The sequence below is a fragment of the Alternaria infectoria genome (genome assembly GCF_024043175.1).
Source record: "Alternaria infectoria strain BMP 0036 chromosome Unknown scaffold_13, whole genome shotgun sequence".
Lineage (NCBI taxonomy): Eukaryota > Fungi > Ascomycota > Dothideomycetes > Pleosporales > Pleosporaceae > Alternaria > Alternaria infectoria.
The window spans coordinates 443,072-467,881 of record NW_026250702.1 but is presented as its reverse complement, the minus strand read 5'-3'; the positions used below and the strand labels follow the sequence as shown (position 1 = coordinate 467,881).

Below are 24,810 nucleotides of genomic sequence, written 5' to 3'. Positions count from 1 at the left end.
ATGGCCGCAGAGACGTACTCGAGCGTCTCAGCCATCATCCGCAACCTCGCTCGCCAACATGACCCCACGCGAGACCCCAGCTTCAGCGCACAGGTTTCGGCCAATGGAGCCAAGACGGCGGCCAACGCCATCGCTCTGCCGGGCCCGGAGAGCGAAGAGAAGACACAACTCGAGCAGGAGCTGTCGGCGCTCTGCTCAAGAATAGATTTCCTCGAGCACAAGAGCAGCCACGCCGCGACCAAGCAGGGCCAGTTCCCTCTGACACCCGCACAAGAGCCCCCGGAGGAGGGCGTATTATATACACAGGCCGGCGTCGTGCGCGGCAACAACGGCCCACCCGTCCAGGGCCGCCGGGGATCCAACAAGGAGCGCGCTATCTGGGTGTCCAACTGGCTCGCAGCCAAAGAGTCGAATGGCGACCCCGAGCAGCCCGCCGCAGCCCTCACCGAGGAGCAGCTCAACTATCTGCGCGTACACCTCAACCAGCAAGCCGACCAGATAAGGAACCAGCGCGAGCACATTGGTAAGGGCGTGCAAATGGAGTCGCATGCGCTTATTCTGACATCATACAGACAACCTGAGCCAGGAAGTGAACAAGCAGTTGACGACACAGAGCATGGTATTCGAACACGGCATTGAAGACATCGGCGCACTCAAGAGAGAACTCGGCAAACATCAACAGGGTAGGCTCTGCAGCCTCACATAGGCGTTGACACGGCTGACATGTTTAGCCAACTTGGCTTTCCAAAAGGCACTGCGGGAAATCGGCGCCATCGTCACGGCCGTGGCCATGGGTGACTTGAGCAAGAAGGTCTTGATCCATGCTAAGGAGATGGACCCTGAAATCACTCTGTTTAAGCGCACGATCAACACCATGGTGGATCAACTCCAGGAGTTTGCTAGTCAGGTTACATTCCTCGCCCGAGAGGTCGGCACCGAAGGCAGATTGGGCGGTCAAGCCAACCTACCAGGAGTTGCTGGTATTTGGGCTGAGCTGACTGACAGTGGTACGTTGTGATTAGGGTTCCACTATCGGCCCGATGCTAACGTGTCCTGCAGTTAATGGGATGGCCAAGAATCTTACCGACCAGGTGCGAGAGATCGCCGTAGTCACCACCGCAGTCGCCATGGGTGACCTCAGTCGCAAGATTGAACGTCCGGCCCGCGGAGAAATTCTGCAGCTGCAACAGACCATCAACAGCATGGTGGACCAACTGCAGTCGTTTGCGACTGAAGTATCCAAGGTGGCCAGAGATGTCGGTACCGAAGGAAAGCTCGGTGGTCAGGCTGAAATCGCTGGTGTCAAGGGCATGTGGAACGAACTCACAGTGAACGTGAACGCCATGGCTCAAAATCTTACTACACAAGTGCGAGACATTGCCCAAGTGACAACGGCTGTCGCGCAGGGTAACCTCACCCGCAAAGTCGAAGCCGAATGCAAGGGTGAGATTTTGGAACTCAAGAACACGATCAATCGCATGGTGGACCAGCTGCAGCAATTCGCCCATGAAGTCACCAAGATTGCGAGAGAGGTCGGATCCGAGGGTCGCCTTGGTGGCCAAGCTACAGTGCATGGTGTTGAGGGAACCTGGAAAGATCTCACTGAAAACGTGAACGGTATGGCCATGAACCTCACAACACAAGTGCGAGAGATCGCCGAAGTCACTACAGCCGTCGCAAGAGGAGATTTGAGCAGGAAGGTCAAGGCAGAAGTCCAGGGTGAAATTCTGTCCCTCAAGATTACCATCAACACCATGGTGGACCGTCTCAACACATTCGCACAAGAGGTCAGCAAGGTGGCCCGTGAGGTCGGCACAGACGGTATCCTCGGCGGCCAAGCGCAGGTCGACAACGTTGAAGGCAAGTGGAAGGACCTCACCAACAATGTCAACACCATGGCCCAGAACTTGACGCTGCAAGTGCGAAGTATCTCCGAGGTCACACAGGCCATCGCCAAGGGAGATATGAGCCGCAGAGTGCACGTGGACGCCGAAGGAGAGATTCGACTACTCAAAGACACTATCAACGACATGGTTATGAGACTAGACGAATGGTCTCTTGCTGTGAAGCGCGTAGCTCGCGATGTGGGCGTAGACGGAAAGATGGGCGGCCAAGCAGATGTAAGAGACATCGACGGCAGATGGAAAGAGATCACCACAGACGTCAACACCATGGCCCAGAATCTTACGTCCCAAGTGCGCGCTTTCGGCGACATCACCAACGCTGCCATGGAGGGCAAGTTCACCCAAATCACCGTCGAGGCTTCCGGCGAGATGGACGAGCTGAAGCGCAAGATCAACCAGATGGTGTCCAGTTTGCGAGAGAGTATCCAAAGGAACACGGCAGCCAGGGAAGCCGCCGAGTTGGCCAACAAGACCAAGTCCGAGTTCCTCGCCAACATGTCGCACGAGATCCGAACACCCATGAACGGTATCATTGGAATGACCCAGCTTACGCTCGACACCGACCTTACGCACGCACAACGAGAGATGTTGACTATTGTTCATAACCTGGCTGGTCAATTATTGACCATCATCGACGACATTCTCGATATTTCCAAGATTGAGGCCAACCGCATGGTTATGGAAGAGATTCCGTTCTCAATGCGAGGCACAATCTTCAACGCCCTCAAATCTCTGGCATCAAGAGCCAACGAGCGGAAGCTGAACCTCGCCTACGACGTATCTTACAAGGTGCCCGACTACGTTGTGGGTGATTCCTTCAGGTTGAGGCAGATTATTCTCAACTTGGTCGGTAACGCTATAAAGTTCACAGAGTTAGGAGAAGTCAAGGTGGCCATCTCCATGGCGCAAGAGCAAGAATGCGGCCCAGATCACTACGTGTTCCAGTTTGCTGTTTCCGACACTGGAATAGGCATCCGTGGCGACAAGCTCAATCTCATCTTCGACACCTTCCAGCAAGCGGACGGTTCCACTACCAGGAAGTTCGGTGGTACCGGCCTGGGTCTATCCATCTCCAAACGTCTCGTCACCCTCATGGGCGGTCGTATGTGGGTCGAGTCAGACTTTGGCAAGGGCAGTGTGTTCTACTTCACATGCAGAGTACGTCTCGGCACGCCGGAGGTTACCGCCATCCGGCCTCAGCTCGTGGCGTACAAGCAGCACGCCGTCCTCTTTGTCGACCAAGGCAACACTGGCTTCTCGGACCAGATCATTGAGCACCTCAAGACACTTGACCTCGTACCCATGGTGGTCAAGTCGATTGAGGAGGTTCCTGAGACGACGAAGAGGACCGACATGCCCTATGACTGCGTTATCGTTGACAACGACAACACAGCGCGGGAGCTCAGGATTGCGGAACGCTTCAAGTACATTCCTCTTGTCATGCTTACACCACATGTATGCATCAGCCTCAGGTCCGCGCTTGAGAATGGTATTTCGAGCTACATGACAACACCCTGTCTGCCGATCGATTTGGGCAACGCGCTCATCCCCGCACTTGATGGTCGCGCCGCACCTCTTGTCTCGGATCACTCCAAGTCTTTCCAGATTCTCCTGGCTGAAGACAACGCTGTCAACCAGAAGCTAGCCGTCAGGATTCTGGAGAAGTACCACCACAGAGTCACTGTGGCTAACAACGGTCTTGAAGCCTTTGAGCACATCCAGAAGAAGCGCTACGACTGCGTGCTTATGGACGTCCAAATGCCCGTCATGGTGAGTTGAGCTCTGTTTTCTAAATGCAAGTACACCACTAACATCATCTCAGGGCGGTTTCGAAGCCACAGCAAAGATCCGGGAATGGGAGCGTGAGAACGGTATCCCGTCAACACCCGTCATCGCTCTCACAGCGCACGCCATGGTTGGTGATCGCGAGAAGTGTCTCGCTGCACAGATGGATGTACGTTACCATGACATCAAGACCATTTCCTGCTACTAACTCCTATCTCAGGACTACCTATCCAAACCCCTCCGCCAGAACCAACTCATTCAAACAATCCTGCGCTGCGCCACCGTCGGCAGCAGTAGCAGCACAATGTACGACCACACAAGCGAGTCTCGCTACACAGCATCCTCGCACCTCCCCAGTATCAGCGTCCCGGGCCGGGAGAACAACGGCGGCGCCTCCTCATCACAAGGCGGCCTCCCCAGCCCCGGCAAGAAGCGCCCACAGCTCGAAACGCGCGGCTTCACAGAACGCGGAGGCGGAGCGCAAAGCCCAAACCTGCTGGCGGTGGATCAGACGGATAATGGCAGTGTCGAGAGAGTACGTTCCTTGTCCGCTAGTTTGTGAGTAAATTGACCCTAATATGTGTGTGTGTTGTAGCTTTTGCTGCGGAGTCACAGTAGCTGAGAATTTTTTTGTGACGTTTAAAGGAAGAGGAGAAGGCTTGATTAAGCTCACTTGAAAGCCCCCCTTGGCCTATACAAACACCAAACTACACTCGGAAAAAAGCATCGACGACTACTACCGCTATCGGACGATGTCTCTCCTCGCGGACAGACGTATTATCGAAATCATCGGATACCCCGCACATACAACACAACATTTCTAGGCTGGTGGGAAGGAGGGGGCGAAGGTAAAGGTAACATGGATGGGGATTGTGGATGGGGGTTTGGATTCGGTTTGAATTGGGTAACTGAGTATTGGCGTTTTCTTGTTTGAACCTGTCCTTGTCACCTTGTTTGTTGGTTGCTGCTACCCACGAATCTTCTTCTTGTGCGAACCACTTTTTTTTGCATATTTGGGCGTTTAGTTCATATGGGTTTGCCTCGGTGGCTTGATTGGCGTGCTGCTGTTGCTCTCGTCGCTGTTGTTGTTGTCGTGGTTGTGTATAGGATACCTTCGCTTTATTCAAAGGATTGCACTTGTGTTTTGGTGGGCTTGAGAGTTGCGATTGCTACTTCCGCATGCATGTGTCATTTGGGGTGAGAGCGGTAGTGGGGCTGAGAATCGCTTTTGCTACTATCTCATGGATATGTCACTCTGTTCGGAAAACTGCTAGTTGTGCTCATCGGTGAGGGCGGCCGCGGGCCAAGCGAGGTTTAGCCATACAGCGTCTTGTAATCTCGGGACTTGCTGCCTGCTTCTGTGACTTTGTGACTTTGTAATTATAGGTGCCCAGTAAGTTCGGGTTGTACGGGGTATATGCCTCGAGTGATATGTCTAAATCCCACCTACTGCAGCGAACTAGATAATTCGCATACTTGCTTTTTGCCAGGCGCGGGGTGCGAGGCCCGTAGACTCGAGGGCTCTGTCACCCACACGAGTTTGGGGGCCCGGAATGGGCAATTGCTAATTGCGACGGATATGCTCGCCCATGGTATCTATTTATGATAGACGTCAAAGCCACTACATGCAGCTAGTTCACTATCTAATTTCGCGTCTCTCGCGCGCCTCGCTTGACGTCGTTGTACATGGATGCACGCCAAGCTCACTACAGGCGTGTTTGCTGACCGGAGCATCAGAACAGGGCAGAAAACAAAGTCCTTCAGCTTTCAGCCTCGTGGCCAACTCAGCAGCTGGGTAGGACTGGGCTTTTTTCACACGCCCTGTGTAGCGTTGGTTTGCAGCATTTTCGCCTGGAGACGTGCTTTCATTGATTTGATTGGTATCGGATGACATCACGCTTCGGCTTAGCAAAGGCTGCCCTTTCTCGGTAACGGCGGAGGGGGACGCGACATGTCGGACTGCGCGCAGTGCCTTTCGCATTATCTTTCCCTGTCGTCAAGTCGTCGCTCAACCCACACCCCACTGCGACAAGGCTATCATGGCCCCAATACGGTAGACGGGAGCGCCTTGTTCGCTTTCCTAGTCTGCTTCTTCTTCAACTTGTGCTCGCTTCTTTGTCGCAACCTCGTTGTTTGCATTTCACAACCTTCTTCGTCGCTTCCTGCTTCGTCGTACGCCTACAAGGTCCGCGCAACCAGACGCGTCGCGCCCGCACATCGCAACTGCCTCGACGGCGCCTTCCCTCCCAGCTGAGGCAAGCACGGCTGCCTGATTTCACCAGCACCGTCTCCCCATTCACTTTCATATTCACCGCGTCCTCGCCGCAGCACCGACAGCGCCTTTCCTACTTAACTCGCCCTGCGCCGCACTGCTGGCGCTTCCCACCCCACCACCACGTCCCCTGGTACAACCGCCGACCCGCTTCCTTCGCATACCTAAACACGGTATCGCCTAGCCCAAGATGGCGTCGGACGCGATGAGCCTTCAAGACAATATTCAGATGCTCGAAGAGGTCCTTCCAGCCATTGATCCCGCTGATCGGCCGGTGTACGAGAACATGCTCCAGACGCTATACCAGCAGCAGTCGGCTGAGCAGCACCAAAGCGAGACCGATGCCCTGGTCACTGCCATCACAGAAAATGGCTTCCAGCCCAACAACGCCATGACCGCATATGGCCAGGTCCTTTCAAACGAGAATGGTGACTGGACACATGCCAACGGAAACAACCACACAAGCTACCATAGCGGCCCGTCATACACCAACGGGTCGTCGTATGGTATGCAAGTACCGCCCTCGCCGCCTCTGCCTGAACCACAACATAGCCGCAAGCGCAGCCTTGGGATAACCGACTACCCCGAAGCCAAGCGTGTCAGCGGGCAGCCTAGTCCGGTAACTCCAACTTCGCCCGTTGGTCCATGGTCACAATCGCTTCCTAGTCGCGAGGCCGCTCGGGTTCGTCACTCCGACCCTATGGACTTTGTCGACCTGACTGAATCGAATCCACCTTCGCCTGGCAATTACGAGCTTCCTATCCATGTACATGCGCAACCAGATCCCGCCCCACACTATATGGACCCATTCCCGGAGCTCAATAACTATCAGGGAGGAAGTGACAATGGCACCATACTACCAGCAGATGCGTTCAATCAAGAGTTCATGGCTCCGGAAGAGCTTGCTGAGTTTCTGATCGCACCCAGTGCACCAGGTAGTCATTTCGCTGTGCCGCAGACTTTCCCTTATCAGCCTCGTGCTGAAGCAGATTATCCCGAACACATGCGGGGGTGGAGCAGTGACGGAGAGGAGTATGGCCGCTTCCCGCTCAATGTCAATGAGGCGGAAGACATTGAGAAGCTCTTGCAGAGCATCAGTGCTGGTGTTGACGAAGAGGACAAAGAAAAGCGAGCGCCCACTCCCAAGACCATGACTTGTACTTTGAAAGAATATCAGCGTATAGGTCTCACGTGGCTGCTCGACAAGGAGCGCGGCGCGACCAAGGGCAGTATTCTTGCAGACGATATGGGTCTGGGCAAGACCATCCAGGCTCTCGCTCTCATTTGCGCGAATCCGCCGACGGATCCGGCATGCAAGACAACGCTCATTATCGCGCCTGTCGCCCTTATGCGACAATGGGAGAAGGAGATCGAGCGTCATATCCATCCTCGCCACAAGCTCAAGGTTCATCTCTATCATGGCAGTGGTAAGAACGTTGATTTCGCTCGTCTTCGCCAGTGTGACGTCGTCCTCACCACCTTTGGTTCCCTGACTTCAGAATACAAGCAAAAGGAGTCTTCCAAAGAGGCGATGGCCAACGACGCAGAGCTCCGCAATCCTAGCATGCGCCGCAAGGCCAAGGACAGGCTCGCACTGCTAGGACAAGAGTGCATGTGGTATCGTATCATCATCGACGAGGCCCACAATATCAAGAACCGGAACTCCAAGGCGTCCAAGGCGTGCGCTGACCTCATGGCTAAACACCGCTTGTGCATGACTGGTACGCCCATGATGAACAGCGTTGACGAGCTTTTCCCTCTTCTCCGGTTCTTGAAGATGTCGCCGTATACTACATGGACCAAGTATAGCATGGACATTGCAAAGGCAAGTACAGATGACTCTGACTATTGGGTACGATCTTTTACTAACGAAATTTAGGGTTACAAGAGCACTCAGCCACGCGCGCGGACCGGTGCACAGAACCGTCTTCACATCGTAATCAAGGGTATCATGCTCCGGCGTCGGAAAGACGCTGTCGTTGATGGGCAGCCTGTTTCCAAGATCCCTCCCAAGCACTCTGCCATCGATAGTGTGGAGTTCGAAGACGAGGAACATGAGCTCTACAAGGCTCTAGAAACCAAGTCGCAGCTTCAGATGAATAAGTTCCTTGATAAGGGTACTGTCACAAGCAACTACGCCAACGTCTTGGTTCTCCTGCTTCGCCTCCGCCAAGCATGCTGTCATCCGCATCTTATCAAAGACCTCAGTCAACCAGCAACCGAGGCTATCGATGAACACGATCTCTTGAGCCGCGCCAGGGAACTGAGTGATGAGGTCGTCGCGCGACTGAAGGCTAATGAGTCTTTCGATTGCCCGATTTGCCTTGATCTCGATCCGAATCCGACGATCCTCATCCCGTGTGGACATACGGTGTGCGGTGAATGTGTCCAGAAGATCATGGATCCGGCCATGCGAACCGCTCAAGATGGCAATGATGAAGCTGCCCCGGCCTTGTGCCCACACTGCCGTGGTGATATCAGCGCCAAACTGATCACAGATTACAAGCACTTCTGCAAGGTCCACTGCCCAGAGCGGCTTGGGTCAGCTGACTTGTCAGAACAAGAGGAGGGCGATGCTGAAGAAGATGACTCTGATTCTGACATCTCCGAAGACGAGGAGGATGCAGTGGATGTCGACAGGAAGGGCAACCTTGCTGGCTTCGTCGTTGACGATGATGAGGAAGACGAATACGTCGCCGATGAGGCGGAAGATGACGACGACGACCTAGGCTCCGCATCTGTGTCCAAGTCTAAGAAGAAGTCAAAGGCAAAGGCAAAGGCAAAGAAGTCTGGCAAGGGCAACAAGGGCAAGGGCAAGGAACGCGCCAAACCCAAGCTTACTCTTGCTCAGCTCAAGAAAGAGTCTCTCCGTAACAAGAGCGCGAAGAAGCGCTACCTGCGTCGCCTGGACAAGACCTTCATTCCGTCTGCGAAGATCAGCAGGACTGTTGAACTGCTCAAAGAGATCAAGGAGAATGACCCGACTGAGAAGACGCTCGTTTTCTCCCAGTTCACTTCCTTGCTCGATCTCGTCGAAGTACCTCTACACCGAGAAAGACTGGCCTACCAGCGCTACGACGGCAGCATGAAGATGGACGAGCGCGCCGACGCCGTAAACGCCTTCATGGACGACCCAAACGAAAACATTATGCTTGTCTCCCTCAAAGCCGGTAACGCGGGTCTCAATCTCTGGAAAGCATCTCAGGTCATTATCCTCGACCCTTTCTGGAACCCCTTCATCGAAGAACAGGCCATCGACCGCGCCCATCGTATGCCCCAGGAGCGTGAAGTATATGTGCACCGCATCATTGTACCGGAGACCGTGGAAGATCGTATCATTGCTATCCAGGATAGGAAGCGTGAGCAGATTGATGCGGCGCTGGATGAGAATGCGTCGAAGAGCCTTACCAAGCTCAGCGTATCAGAGCTGAAGTTCTTGTTTGGTATGGGTGGTGGCTAGTGTGCGCGAGAAAGCTGCGGGTCTCCTCTATGTTTACACAGCGTTCGCGCTATGGTTTCCTTTCGCTCTTTCCATGTTCGATCTATCGTCTTTTCACCACACATGTTCTTTTCTAACAACATCTGTTTCCTACCCGCATATTTAGACGCGCAAACACGTGTTTTCGCATTTTTTGATACCCGATCTCGAATGATCAAGGCTTTACCTTCTCTTCTCGGGGAAATGTACATCGGCGTACGATGTGGGGTATCTGGCGTTTGATTTCACCCATGTGTTTCATGGCGTATATGGAATGTTCTTCTCCGTCGCGAGCGGAAGGAAGGGGAGTTAGCAAGATATAGCGTAATACAGTGTTTCCAGCAACGAGTTCAAGTGAGATACAAGAAGCATTGCAGGTCATGAATGCCGTTAGTTTGATTTTAGATAACGTGGGTGGGTGTCGGACTTGCCCCTCAAGTCACCTGCGCCTTTTGTATGCAACAACGGAAAGAGCGAGTCCAAGGCCAGGTGCGTCAGTCAAGTAAACAGAGCTAGCTCAACCTCCATGTTATCGCACTCACACGACACCGCTTCCATACCTTCCAGCCGTCCATCCTTTGTCTCATCGCTACAACGACCAGCTTCTTCTACACCCTCTACGTCCTCCGCCTCCGCCGCCCTGCTTGCGATTACCTGCGAGCAGTCGAAGCTGGTCGTCTCATATTCATTTTGCATCTCACCTTCTAGGCCGACATCTCACTCCAACCCTCTAGCAATTCGATCGGCAAACTTCACATGAGCGCGTAAACTGCCGTCATTGGTGTTCACACGTGTTCGCCGTCTCATACAGACCAATCCAATCAATCGTTCACTCAACAACATGACTGAGTCTGAGAACAATGCCTCGAAGGCGTCGAGCACTCCCCCAAAGATGACGAAGGCACCGGAACGCAAGAAGCTTGGAACACGAACGACATCGGACAGACTTCCCTGGCTCAGCAACAAAACTTCACAGGCCGTGGCTGCAACGTTCACGGATGGTCAGAACAGCACGACTGTGGAAAGCCCATGCAGCTCGCCTGTAGATGGTCACGAAAGCCCTAAGCCGTCTCCATCACCAAGCACGCGACCTAGCGGCAAGGTGACTGTCGCGACTGGGATTCAGCCCATTATCACGACCAGACCGATGCCACGAAGGAAGTCATCAGTACCCGCAGGTGAACGTCGGGTTCCATCAACAGCTACCAGTAGCCCATCCCCAGTGACGAGACATCGACAAGCCCAAACGCGTCGTTTCTCATTGGCGACTAATACAGTAACGCCGTTAAGGTCGGCGCATCGAACATCCATATCGCAGTCACATGAACCACAAAAGAGGCTTTCTGTCGTAAACATCAAACAAGACGTTGACGAGTTGGGGGTCAACCATGTACACGATGCTCGCCCTCGCGCTGACAGCCTCGCGCCGGTCCCGAATCATCTTCAACAGTCCAGCACGTCAGACTGCACCAGCACGCCTCCAGCAGTCATCTCTAGAGTCACAATGTCTCCTACGCAACCGGCACCAGCCCGCGTTACCTTTGAGCGGGCGGCGAAACGAAAGATAAGCAACGCAGTAGAAGACTTGGAAGACATGGTACAGGAAGCTGCCGCGGTTGCAGAGGTTGCCGATGATCGGGGTCAAATGGAAGAACTTTACACGATTATCGAGGGGGCGAGAGACGCAGTACACGACGCTACCACCGAGCCTGAATATCTCATGACAACTGCTCTTCCTCTGAAGGTGTCTGAGTCTTCAAGCTCGCCGTCTCGCACTCACAACATACTCCCGATTGTCGTTGATCGGATTAATCTAGATGACATCGCCCCCGATGTCCGTCTGCATGCTGACCTGCCAAGAGCTTCGGTGTCTTACGACTGGGCCTACTCGAATCAGAATGCGCGAAAAGAAAGCAGTTCTTCTACGTCGTCATGTTCGTCCAGTGACCGCAAAAGCGAACGAGACCACCTCCATGCCGATCTGCTTCTGCCCAAGCTCGTTCAGCCAGCTCCGCGAGAACATGTGGATTTTGTCCTCCGTCCTGTGGGTCGAGATGAGTCTCGTGGTCGCTCTCGCCGACGCCACCACGGTGATTCCACACGACATCGACATCGACGCCACCACAGCCCAGAGCTTGTGTGTCGACCCAAGCCCCGGCCCGAACCAAGAGATTCAGGCTTCGGTGAAACCGAGTGCTCATCCGACGAGGATGATGTACCATCGAAACCATATGGCGGTGAACTCACGGTGCGAGAACAGGCGCATCACCATACGTTCAGTCTTCATCGACATCACCGTAGACAGCCAATTGCGAGAAACTGGTCTACGGGCAAGAAGCGTCTAACCGCCAGTATTGCATGCATCAACACAGCTCTGCTTGGCATCATCGTCGGTATCTACGCTGGTGAGGTACCTCGTATCCAGTACTCTCTCGCAGACGAACGCCATATCGTGATCATAGGCAATGCAGTACTCTACGCTGGACTTGCTATCTCGACCTTCTTCGCTTGGACACTACCTCTCCTGCACGGACGAAAGCCCTATATTCTTGCTTCACTAGCAATCGCCTTGCCACTTCAGTTTCCTCAAGCTATTGTTGTAAGCGGCTACCACAACAAGGAGGCAAAGTATCGTGTCGGCCTTCTGCTATCGCGCGGTGTATCTGGTTTCGTCCTCGGTTTCGCAAACGTCAATTACATCACTGTACTACTTGACCTCTTTGGGGCTTCGCTACAGTCCAAGAATCCGCACCAAGAGTTCGTTGTCGCGAATGATGTCCGCCGCCATGGTGGGGGTATGGGTATGTGGCTGGGTATCTGGTCATGGTGCTGGATTGCTTCCATTGCCGTCGGCTTTCAGATTGGCGCTGCGATCATCGACCGTCTATCGCCGCAGTGGGGATTCTACATTATCGTCGTGATTCTAGCTTTTGCCTTGGTCCTCAACATCACGACTTCGGAAACGCGACGCGCACCCTTTCGGAAGTCTGTAACTGAGGTGTACGACAGAGACGAGAACTATATTACCAGGCGCGTGAGTCGGGGTGAGGTAAAGTTACATATCGAGACCGAGGGACCGAAGTATTGGTTTGAAGAAGCGTGGGCGGGTATCAAGCTCATGACAATGATGCTCTGCCAACCTGGCTTTCTCGTCCTGGCACTCTATCTTGGATGGATCTACGCCCAGGTAGTACTTGTGATAGTCCTTCTCGGTGCTCTGTTGTCGCGAGACTACCGATGGAAACCAACAAAGGTGGGCGCAGGCGTTATATCGATAGCTATTGGCGCCTTCCTTGCCATCCCCTTGACGAAAGCCGGCATCTTCTCTCGTGAGCGGAAAAGTGCGTTCCGCACCGACTCCATGACTTTCCAGAAGCAAGTGACCTGGTCGAGCCATCTTGTCCGCCGCGCCATCTTCACGCTCACGCTTCCGCTGATGGGCATGGCGTACACTGTCTCGTCGGCTAGGTGCCCTCAACCATGGCTTGTACCGATCATCTTCGCTGGCGCCGTAGGATTCCTCAGTATCCTCGCCATAGCCGAGTGCCATGGCCTGATGATGGAGACGTTCGATACCTGTGACTTGCAACCTGGAGTCAACACGCGACATCGCTTGCAAAGTATGGCTGTCCAAGATCGCAGGCGAAGGACAAACTACACCTCCTTTCCACGTGTCACTGCTGGTGTTTTCGCTAGCCAGATCATCGCTTTCGTCCTCGCTGCTGTCGCAACCATGGTGGGCGGCAACATGACGCGAAGTCTTGGCGCACAGAAATCCACGGGTGCTACGGCGGGCATCCTGTTTGGCATCACTGTTCTTCTGATCCTGGTCCTCTGTCGCTTCAAGTCCGTACAAGTTATACCCAACCATACCTTCGGAACCCGTCGCGACACGGCAGCCTGGCAGGAGTTCAAAGACCTAGAAAAGGTCGGCAGGGGCAGTGACTGGAAAGCTGTTGTGATTGGAAACCCCAGTGGTAAGATGAGAAGGATGAGTGTGCTTGAGTTGGGTGCGTTGAGTCGCTGGACTGAGATCAGAAAGTTGAACTTTCTGATCAAAGGTGAGATGTTGGGACAGCCCAAGGAGAAGAAGAGGAGTTTCGATGGTAGTTGGTGATGGTGTTGTGAGGAGATTGTTTACTGCTGAAGAAGTGTTGTATAACCTGGAGATGAGTATGACAGTGAAGCACGTATTCTTCATGATACAACTACAAATCTCTCATGAAAGTGACCTCGTTGTGACTAGCATGGGATTGTTGAGGTTGTAATGGCAACATGGTTGATCCCCTGAGCCGGCAAGCGGCGACGACGCACGGACTCCGCTGAAAAACCAAGCGTCACTGCCGAGCTCCATCCACCCTCACGAGACGAGCAGACGACCGGCGACACCCCATCTCCCCTCAGTCAATTCGCATCAACATGTCTCTCGCTGCATCACGTGCCGCCATACGGCAATCGACGTTCGCCGTCCGCCGCGCTGGCATCCGCAATGCCTCTACGACCGCCGAAGCCACCAACACTGTAAAGGAAACCGCGTCAAAGGCACAGTCAAAGGCATCAGAGGGTCTCACCAAGGTCACAAGCTCGGCGAGCTCAGCCGCACAGAGTGCCGGTCAAGCCGCCAACAATGCGACACAGCAGGCCACTGGACGGGTAGGAAGGATGGTCAACTTCGTCAACGGTCAGTCACACCATCTCTGCGGCGGGGGAGGGTATCAATTGGCCATGTGCGAATTGCGTGCAGTAGTCTGAGCTGAGAGAGCAAATTGCGGAGTGCATTGGCTTGTCCGAACAGCTCTATATGGCTTATCAGGCGCAGCCATATTTGCATGGCTCACCCGTGACAGACGGATGGCCGCGAGTCGCAGAATAGCTGAATACTCCAAACTGAACTATCGACTGACAGTACTACAGGACTGGTTCCCAAGGCTACCTACTACGGAAGGGTCGGACTCGAGCTCGGCAAGCTTATTGCCCACCAACGAAGCATGCAACCACCGTAAGCCTCCCAGCAGCACCACTCGACACACTGGGGTATCGGAATAATTACTAACTGCACCAAGATCCGTCCAGACGATGCAGAACTACATCCAGCCCGCCTTGAACGCTCTCCGCAACCCAACCTCGCTCTTCAACCGCGTAGCCAGCGAAGCCAACAGCGCCTCGCAGCAACCCGCCAACGTCCTTGCACAAGTCCGGAACATTCCCCGCGAACAATGGTACTCGATGGGTGTGGTTGTCGCCGAGGTGATTGGCTTCTTCTCGGTTGGCGAGATCATCGGCCGTTTCAAGCTTGTTGGCTACAGGACCAAGAAGGACGAGCACCACTGAGTGCGATGAGCTGAGGAAGCTACGACACGACTATTACAGCATGCACAAAGGTTCCAACGGTAGCGAGCAAGACGACGAGGGGGCGGCGAGGAAACACTGTACGATTTGGCGGGCAGGGAAGCTGAGCAAGTGTGTTTGCGGTGCACTCGGGATGCAAGGGATCCGATACTGTATACTGCACATACCTCTGATTTAGATTCCATTTTCTACACATGTGCAATTATTGGCAATGCATCTACTTCAGTCCAAGCAACGATAATGATAGCTGCGTGAATGCTCGAATGATCGGCGCTAGTTGCGCCGAACCGCCGCGGCCCAGTTATTTTTCTGAGCGCATCCATCCAACTTTTGCAGTGTGAACAAAACCCAAGTCGCCATGCCGGACAGGATCTAACTCGCTCTTTTTGACTCTGCCCTGATCCTCCGCCACTATGAACGTGTTCAAACTCCTCTCGCGATCCTCCAAAGCGGCGCCAAGCTCGTCCGCGCAAAAGCTTCCCTCCTCCGGCGCCGTCGCAAACCCGCAGCTGTTTGGCCACGACGACCCAGCACAACCGTCCGACACGTCGAATACCAGTCGCAAGAGGAAGAGAGGGCAGAATGGCCGGGATGCATCTCCTAGCGTCAACGACCTGCCCGCCGACCTCGACTTCTTCGGCGGCGGTGCAAGCAGAGAACCAGACGTAAACGGAAGCACGCTATCCAAGAAGCAGAGGAAGAAGCAGAAGCAGCAAGAGAAGAAGGAGGAAGAGGCCAGACTCCAAAACGATACAGAGGAAGTAGAAGAGGAGCCATACGACGTGGACGAGTGCAAGCGGATACTGCGCTCGCACAAACTCAAGGTCTCGGTCCTGGAAGACTTCGCGCCGCAAGTAGAAGAGCCAGCCAAAGAGAAGAAGTCGAAGAAGCGGAAGAAGGAGAAAGACGCCAAGGAGAAGAAGAAGGATGCGAAGAAGTCGCTCTACCCGCAGCCCCTCACCTCGTTTGCGCAGTTACGGACGCGATACGGTATCTCGAGACGACTGGCGGAGAATATAGCAGAGCAGGGGTACAAGCTACCTACCGAGGTGCAACTGGGCGCTTTACCGTTGCTGCTGAGCAAGAAGGGGCGTGAGGGTTCGAATGGGGTTGCACAGGATGCCGAGGGCTTGTCTGGGGCTCAGTATAATGGGGATATCGATCTTTTGACCGTGGCGCCGACGGGCAGTGGAAAGACGATAGCGTTCTTGATACCGATTATCGATTCGCTGCTTGCGGAGGGCAAGACTGCGGATACGAAAGAGGGTCCTCGCGCCGTTGTCCTTGCTCCCACGAGAGAACTCGCTGCGCAGATTGTCAATGAGGCGAGGAAATTGGCGAAGGGGACGGCGGTCAAGGCTACGCTTATGAGGAAGGGTATGCGAGTCGTAGACGAGCCAGAAGAAGAGACCCAGGACGACGCAGAGAAAGCTGAGGTATCGGACAACGACGACGACGAGTCTGAGTCGGAAGACGAGGAAGCGACAGCGCCAAAGAAGAAGCAAGCTGGTCGAAGGGCAGAGCTTGTGAAAGCTGCCATCTTGGTCGCGACACCACTGGCCCTGCTGAACGCCTTGAAGCGCACGGATGGTACCGTCGCGGGTATCCCCAGTGTATCCCAACTCGTCCTCGACGAAGCAGACGTCCTCCTTGACCCTCTCTTCCGCGAACAAACCCTCGCGATATGGAACGCCTGCACGAATCCGAAGCTACGAATCGGTCTCTGGTCCGCAACAATGGGCTCGAATATCGACAGTCTGACAACATCTACCTTGAACGACCGCTGGTCCGCCCTCTCCAGTTCACCTCCTTCCCAACGTTCAGACCAGCCCACCACTACCCTCCCCGCACGACCCCCCCTCATCCGCCTCGTCGTCGGCCTCAAAGACTCCGCCATACCAAACATATCCCACCAACTAACCTACGCCGCAACCGAACAAGGCAAGCTCCTCGGCCTGCGCCAACTCCTGCATCCAACCTCTGTTTTCACATCAACTTCGACCCCTATCCTGCGACCCCCCTTTCTCGTCTTCACACAAACCATCCCCCGCGCCATCGCCCTCCACTCCGAACTCCTCTACGACATCCCGCCTGAAGCAGGCGGTAGTTCGCGGATTGCAGTGTTACACGCTGATCTGAGTTCGTCGGCTAGAGATGGCATAATGACGAGATTTCGAAGGGGCGAGATCTGGGTCTTGATAACCACGGACTTGTTATCCCGCGGCGTGGACTTCCGCGGCTTGAACGGCGTGGTGAACTACGACGTCCCTTCCTCCGCAGCCGGCTACGTGCACCGCGTAGGACGTACCGGGCGGGCTGGCCGCGAGGGAGGCGTCGCTGTGACGTTTTACACTCAAGACGATATTCCGTTTGTGAAGCTTATTGCGAATGTTATCCGAGCGAGCGAGAAGATGAGGGGGGTGGGCGAGGGCGAGGGGAGTGTGAAACAGTGGTTGTTGGATGCGTTGCCGACGCCTAGTAAGAGGGAGAGGCAGATGCTTAAGAGGAGGGGTGTTGAGGCGAGGAGGAGTGTGAAGGCTGGGGCTAAGGATGGGAGGGATGGGAAGGGGGTCAAGGTGGATAGGATTAGTAGTAAGAGTGGGTATGATCGTAAGATTGAGAATAAGAGGAAGGGAGCAAGGGAGGCGGCGAAGAGGAGGGAGAAGGGGGAGGAGAAGGGGGATGGAGGGAGTGGGGATGAGAGTGGGTTTGAGGGGTTTGATTAGACGGTTATAGACGATTTAAGAGTAGTTGGTTGAATGTATGAGACAACAGTATGTGAGGCTTTCAGCTTTAAAACAATGAAAACACCACATGTCCATATAAGTGGATCACGGTGTTTAGTAAGCTTTCTACTCGATTTAGAAGAAATCCACACAGGAGCTTTCATGGATGTGTGTTTAAGTTCTACCTTAATCCGAGTTCTAATATTTAGATGTCCTGTTCCTGTGGCTGAATATGTGCGCATAAACTGTCGATGCCCGCTGCATAACCTACAATTACACCTTAATACACCATGATAGAAAGTGTTATTCCGTAACAGCAAAGATTGAGACACGACGCGTTATCTTCATTCTCTACTCTTCTGACTGTTTTACCAAGTCGAAGTTGTAGTCCCAGGAGTTGACATCTGTACACTCCATCACAATGCGATACTATCACTGCGATACTATCACTGCGTTACAAGACTAATCTGCCTATTGACTCCACGATCTCGTTACCAGACATCTCGTCTTTATCTTGTCCATCCAATCACCGTCGGCGAAGCGCGTTGCCCCCTCTTGGGCCTAGATACAGGACCTTCACGATTGTACATGCAAAGCTGAGGTGGGGCGTTGGGGACTGAGAAAAGCAGGGCGTTGGCTTTTGTATCCTCCGCAGGGTAGAGGCTTGCTTCTAGATGATTGTGTAGTTAGTGCTTCTAATCCCGCTTTCAATCTTATCCTACTTGTTTGGCGGATTATGTAGCGAATGGGGCCATACAACTTGGTGCTCTTTCCAAAGTTGCATCGTAAATTGCTTTTTCGGGTCGTCGCTTGCTGCCCATCCTTGTCTTTGCTCCACTCCTCAAACTAGACATATCGACGACGACGACGACGAGTGGCACGGAGAAGTTGACCGCGATATCAGCAACGGGTATGGTACCCATCGCTCAAGTTGGAGTCTTGGTGGTCCTCACTTGCCAGGGTCCATGGCCATGGCATTCCTCACCCTCGGATAGCTCCGCAAAAGCAAACATAATCCCATGCAGCAGTGCAGCTGACGGGAAAAAGCATTTCCGGCGCTGTCTTCTGTGGCTTGCAGACGCACAAGGAATTCCTTTGTCCGTTCCATTCTCAACTGCTGGTATCCATCCTTCGCTTAGCCGGCACCCTGAGATCTGCTCGAGAGCCAGCCTCGGCCCAGTCCGCTTGGCTGCCCAGGTCGATCGAGAGACGATCTGGTCTTTTGATGCAAGTCACCGGGTCGTACATCCCGATAGCTGGTCTAGGGACGTCAAACACGGCCGATTGTTGTTGATGCGGCCCGACTTAAAGTCCTTCCTCGCACTCTCGCTGTAGTTTTGAGGGTGTGTAGGCATACGAGCCTTGTGCGACGGCGGTCCTGAACTCCATGTCCACTTATGTCTGTCAAATGCCTCGTCCCGATCGGTGTCGTTGTGCGGAACCGCGCTATGAATCTCATTCCCGGTCGGCCTCTTGCTCCGGACTCCAATCCCTAAAGATCTCATTAACAAGCAATGTGACCACGAGCTGACGCAGGTTGCGACGATTCCCTGGCTGAGTGGCCAGCGAGCTTATGCGTCGGAGGAATCAGGCAGAGTACTGCTGTGGTGGAACGCCGCGGTGGAACGAGAAAAGATGGGTGCTGAGGACCATGGTCGAAGCGGGCGAACGCTGTGTTGACTTATCCATCTGCGGGCTGGTTCATAGATCAAGACGCTCTTGACGGTGCAATCAGCTTCGAACCGTGGGGGAGATCCAATCGCATCTTACTCGGCTCACACTGCCTCACAGATAACATGGGCCTGGTGGGTGGCGCTTGCACCACCCCGCATCTCATAGCCTAATCACTCAGCTGTTCAGAGGCGATTACAGGCGTGAATTTCCGCATGTTGCAAATTTCCGTGCATGTGTCCCTCTGTGGTCTGATGAGTAAAAGTCTCGAGTTCGAAAGACTCGGTGTCTGTCCGTAGAATTGTTCCAGACCGATGACTGGTAAGATCGCCTACCGCGTCTATCCTGTCAGCTGGGTAGGGCGGTTCGAGGCGTTTTGAGGCGTACGGATACGGGTAGCAGCAGGATCGTTTGGCTGCCGCTGTCGTGTCCACACCAGGAAGCCAAGAAACGTGGGCTATTGCCGGTGAAGTCGTGTAACCATGTCGCAGTGGACCATACCCGTCTGTGATTACGCGGACTCAATTCGATTATTTTGACTGGTCGTCCTCTTCAGTGCGGTTCTTTCGATAGAGCGCAATAATACGCTAATTTGAACGGCATCTCAGGGCTGACATGATAAAATTGTGTCTCGTGCCACATTCCTATTTAGCTCGACACCGACGTACTTACCAATCTTTCTCTTGCGTTGTATCGACTTGCCGTTTAGGTATCTCAGCAGGCAAAATTCTGTATGCGAACCAGGGTAGCCGAAACGCAGTCCTCGGCCTGCAATGCAGGTCAAGCAAGGGATTATAATGGCGTGCATGCGGCAAGGCGCAGGTCTAGGGTACGCACAGCATCTGAAGTTCGTGCATGCTACACATCTCAACAGAATTGTGTGGGCCATATGGATGGCTCGAACATCCCCGTACGTGTGCGATGCGCGGATGTACCTGGAACCATGGACTGCGCAAGTGTTTCCTGGTGCATTCCGATGGAAGGATTCCGTGTTCATACGATCGGCAGATCTCGAAATTGGTTATTTTCGGACGGTCCATATCGCGTTACATGGTGTTGCAGGACAATGCAGTATCGGAGATACAGTCAAGCGATACCCCTAGGGTTTGTAGGATGTTATGCGTGCAGACCTATCGTCAAGGACTTTACGCAATTGTGCCGCACCCTCCCTAGAGATAGAAGGAAGTCTATTGCATGGCTGTTTAGTATAGATATGAGATGTTGCACTCTGATTAATGATCCGCAAGACAGTATCGAGATGCCTAATCTTGATCAGTGCGATTTTAATGCTGGGATAGCATACATGTTTGCCAGTCCTTGTCTCATGGCCGAAAGCAGGATTGTCCTATCATGTATGCTTATCGTCACAAGATAGTCGGCGCCACGAGCGGGTAACGCCTACACAGCCCTGCGGTCGACTTTTCTGTCTGCGTGAAATTTGCGGTGGATCAGTTGACGCGAATGAGAGAGGGTGTAATCCGATAGACGTTCCTTGCACGTGCTGTGGTGAGCGTCCACTCTGGTGTACCGTGGCTTATGCACGACATCAGAGATCGACCGAGGTCCTGTTGGACGACCGCTCGCTTCACTTGGCAGTCTTGTATATTTTGACGTGATGGAAATGTTCGTGGAAGTTATTGGTACTCGTCCCGTGGCAGCGAGTGGCTTGGTTGTCAACACATGCGCTTGGAGGGGTATGCCTTGTTGGAATGTCAGCAAAGATGACTGTAGATGCCAAAGACTAGGAACTCGATGTCTTTGTTCTACCTTCCTTCCGGAGGATCAGCTTATGCAGCTAAATAATTTTCACACCGTTCGCGAAGGGCCATGGCTATGCACAAGGACATAAGCTATCTGGGCGGGTTTGGGACCAGGTGTCTGCAGCCGCATACAGTGCAGAATATGGATAAGGACATCGTTATAGCCCCCAATCCTAGTCGGATTATAGTGGCCTCCAATCTCCGGCAGTGCGGGATATGTTCCACGTAATATGACGCGTCCAACAATGCCGCAGCTGGAAGCCTGCGAAGAATGTTCAGCGACATACCCATGGGCGGATTTTTGCGCCGCACAACTGTGTCGCACGACCCCATTGACAGTGTCGCCGTCCGAGCAGTATTACTGTTCAAAGTACGAGATACGTAGTGACGTGTGAGGGTCTGCAGAGGTGGCTCGGCTAGAGGTGGTGTGAGTGTGTGGGGAACACCTGGTCGAGAGCGCTTCGGGACTGGCGATCAGCACGATTGATTAGCGCGTCCTTAGCGTCCTCCAGGGACTCGCATGACCCTGGCCCCCGCGCGGAAGGTCAAGCATCGTACGAGACTGTAGCCACACTTGATACACTGTTAAGTTTAGCATACACCCGTACGCTTGACTGAACGCGTCGTCGAGTGCAGGAGGGCTGTGGATCATGTGTTGGCGAGTACGATAGGGCATTCATGTGCACAGGTGACTGATCGGCGCTAGTCTCTCGGTCGATCTCAAGCTGTTGTAGCTTCAGGCAAGCAACCACCACCACCACCACTTGACCCGCCGCGATCCGTTACCAGCCCACTTCTTTCGCCTTTGCTGTCTTACCATACTGCTTTGGTAGCACGCTTACGTCTTTCAATGGAGTGAGTCCCAAAGCACGCAAGACGCTCGCACTTGCGTGTGCCTTTTCAGGTCGGTTTCCTGGGTCGGTTGCGCCCCTCTCCGACCCAGAGGCAATGGCGGTTCCCCAAAACACTCCTTGCATGGCAATTCCACAACGCTATCATCATTCAGCTGAGTGCGGCAGGTATCGCCGATGAGAATTGTACACTAAGACCATAGGAACGGCTTGGCTGAACATACCGTTCAAGAGACACCGAGACAACGACGGTGCCCGTGAAAACCGATGGCCGAGTTGAATCCATGATTACATCCAAGGAAACACCAAGATCTCACTTCGGGTCACCCTCGTTTACGGTGCACATCGTGAGCTAGGCAAGAGCAAACCCGGTCTTTAGGAAGGTCATCTGGACGTCTTTTGTTGAGAGGGTGCAACTCCAGCAAGAAAAGCCTCAGGCGATTCAGAACTTCAAACTTTACTTGTGTAGTCAGCTGCGACATCTTCTGGCGAAGACATCCTACGCTTTGTCCCCGGACCCAAGCTCCGGGTGAGTGGAGCGCATCAGGGCCATCACCAGCCTTGTCCAGCACTTGATGAACTCTCGACAGTGTACCACGTAAGAAACACACCCAATCTTGGGTCAAATGGGTCAACCATAACTGAGGATAGCTTTGCCTTGAGGCTGGTGTAAGCCCACGCTCAAATCACGATCTCATGTCTACTTTTGCCAAAGAGTTCCTCAATTCACCTTACGTTATCAACACTGAACGTCGACCCTTCGATTGACACCTTTGTACTACCTTCAAGTTGACTAGAGAAAAGCTGTGCGACGGCTATAGGGTGCTAGTCAGCTTTCACAGGTCTTCGCCTGAACACTAGCGGAATGTATCTCGGATTTTGGCCGCTCCATCAGGCAGTCGAGCACCTTACCACGACTTTCACTGATTAGACCCATGACAGGTTTGTCTAACATGGAGCTACCATGACGCCTTGTACGTCGTGCTGATAGCGCCCCTCGTCGAACATTACGGATCTGTCATCGCTCCAGTAACACCGGAATGTGTTTCTCGGATGCATGAGATCTCGACAGCGAAAGTCCACCTGGTAGGTCTTGATAGTAGTTGAGGCTCAATGGCGCTGGACCCTGTTTCGTCTGTGGCGCAGGAGCGCTTAACATGAGGTACATTTGTGTATGGCTCTGGCTTTCGCGAGGAACCGGCAAGCGATCCGCAATATGTGGAGGATCCTCTCTGCCCGTGTCTCTGGTTAATGACGCAATAACCGAGACCATTCTGACAGCTGTCACCTGGCATCCGTGGGGTGTGATTTTCGCCTTGCGATGTGGCATGATGATCCACCAAGATCAATGCTCTTTTCCGCCTATAGTACAACCATTACTGACATTGGGCATCATCATGCTAAACTCACATACAAGGTCAAGGATATAAGATACGCAGTCTACATCTGCTCATCTGAAAGCCGGATGTAGACGTTAATGGGACCGAAAGGGAGGGCTTCATGCAGGGAAGCGCCAGCAGCCATGACCCATCTTTCGTTCGATCGCTCGCATGCTGGACGCCCACCCACCTTCGTAAATTACATGCAGTATGCAGCAGCAAGCCGTTTACATGGTTGACAGTCAGGTAATTGGATGCGCGTATGGCTTCCCGCGGCCCGACGACTGGATCTGCATAAGCATGGTATAAACCCCGTCTCTGCAGCGTTCTACACGACGTTTGAGTTTGGAGGCATGCGTACCCGGACCTTGTACGTCTTCATCCGGTGCAGGTACCTTTCCAACATTCTGGTCCAGCGGGACAAAGACAATAATTACAGTCAACCTGAAGCAAGGTAGCAGGAAGTCCAGGCAATTCGCTACTGTATACGGCAATGTCTCCGACGAAAAAGCCATCGGTCGACGTACGACCAATACAGGCTACTAGTGTCTAGAGGGACGGAGCACGCCAACAATATGGACCGGCGAGGCACATGGCATTGTTGCTCTAGTAGCGACAGACCGTGGCGACCCGTCGCTGTTGCAGGTGCTCGGCTACAGAGAATGGGCAATCGAGTAAATTAAGTGAACAGCCCCGGAATTTTTCCCGTTGGTCAGCGGCAGCGACACAACAACGAGGGCTGTCGTAGCATGAGTGTGGATGAGTGGTAATAAGTAATTAGCCGTGCCGGAAGCATGTATGAACGGAAGATGGAGACGCCAGCCCTGCCGCCAAAGGGTAACGAAGCGCCTATCGTCGCTATTGCGCCACGCTTGGTAAGGTCCGCTTGCAGCGGCTAGTGCATGGGACTCTAAGACGAGAGAGTGGGCAATTCAGGCCTAGAGCCATTGATCTCAGATGGTCTGGCGCCAAGCGGGGTCACATATTGACCAGGACCCATCGATCATCAGCCGCATCGTTCATAGCCCGCGCGTCGGCTCCGTATCAACGAGCTGGCGGCGTCAGGAGGACCAGTGGGCGATGGCAAAGGCATGTCAAGATTCGCCGTAGTGGATGGCGCGATGAGGTGAGAGTAGTGGGGAGGCGTGTTGTCTCGTGCCCCAACGGCACCAGCACCGGAGCGACCGCGGGGCGGTTACAATGAGGGCCCTTGTCAGCAATGCACCACGATGCAGTCGATCCCTGAAAGCGCTGCAGCTAGGGTGGCTAGGAATATGCGAGCGATTCAACGGCTGGCGGGATCCAAGCATGACGCTCGAGCTCAGTGGGCGCATTCGCTATTCCCGACTCGTACACACCCTGGTCACTACTGGAATTTCGCAACTACCTCATGCTCCAGCCATGTTCACACTACCCCAAAGTCTGCTAAGGGAATCTCATGCAGCTTAAACAGCGCCGGGAGCGAAACATGTCCTCGCCGCCCTAGCCCGCTCGCAAGCATCTGTTTAAATACCTGTCACTTCCGCTGCTTCCCCGATGCAAGCGGCTTTTCACTCCCACCATTCGATGTGATCTTCGTTTACCGTCCACCGTCGTAGTTCACGTTCCGCACTACCACACTCGTTGGCCGTCACC

The 24,810-nt window shown here is 53.8% G+C and overlaps 5 protein-coding genes across 5 annotated transcripts; all 5 read left to right on the top strand.

Moving 5' to 3' along the window:
- Positions 1 to 4,251, top strand: J4E92_007658 (uncharacterized protein; the record flags this gene model as incomplete). The annotated part of the gene is made up of 6 exons (XM_051499021.1): positions 1 to 523; positions 573 to 683; positions 732 to 1,007; positions 1,060 to 3,674; positions 3,727 to 3,858; positions 3,910 to 4,251. 6 exons carry the CDS (start codon positions 1 to 3, stop codon positions 4,249 to 4,251), a joined length of 3,999 nt encoding a protein of 1,332 aa, XP_051350756.1.
- A 1,900-nt stretch (positions 4,252 to 6,151) lies between these two features.
- Positions 6,152 to 9,421, top strand: J4E92_007657 (uncharacterized protein; the record flags this gene model as incomplete). The annotated part of the gene is made up of 2 exons (XM_051499020.1): positions 6,152 to 7,813; positions 7,841 to 9,421. The coding sequence occupies 2 exons, from the start codon at positions 6,152 to 6,154 to the stop codon at positions 9,419 to 9,421; spliced, it is 3,243 nt and encodes a 1,080-aa protein (XP_051350755.1).
- A 1,991-nt stretch (positions 9,422 to 11,412) lies between these two features.
- On the top strand, positions 11,413 to 13,556 carry J4E92_007656 (uncharacterized protein; the record flags this gene model as incomplete). Its single annotated transcript, XM_051499019.1, has 2 exons — positions 11,413 to 11,576; positions 11,741 to 13,556. 2 exons carry the CDS (start codon positions 11,413 to 11,415, stop codon positions 13,554 to 13,556), a joined length of 1,980 nt encoding a protein of 659 aa, XP_051350754.1.
- Positions 13,557 to 13,858: 302 nt separating this feature from the next.
- Positions 13,859 to 14,770, top strand: J4E92_007655 (uncharacterized protein; the record flags this gene model as incomplete). Its single annotated transcript, XM_051499018.1, has 3 exons — positions 13,859 to 14,120; positions 14,354 to 14,438; positions 14,503 to 14,770. 3 exons carry the CDS (start codon positions 13,859 to 13,861, stop codon positions 14,768 to 14,770), a joined length of 615 nt encoding a protein of 204 aa, XP_051350753.1.
- A 431-nt stretch (positions 14,771 to 15,201) lies between these two features.
- On the top strand, positions 15,202 to 17,514 carry J4E92_007654 (uncharacterized protein; the record flags this gene model as incomplete). The annotated part of the gene is made up of 1 exon (XM_051499017.1): positions 15,202 to 17,514. One exon carries the CDS (start codon positions 15,202 to 15,204, stop codon positions 17,512 to 17,514), a length of 2,313 nt encoding a protein of 770 aa, XP_051350752.1.
- Between the last annotated feature and the right edge of the window lie 7,296 nt (positions 17,515 to 24,810).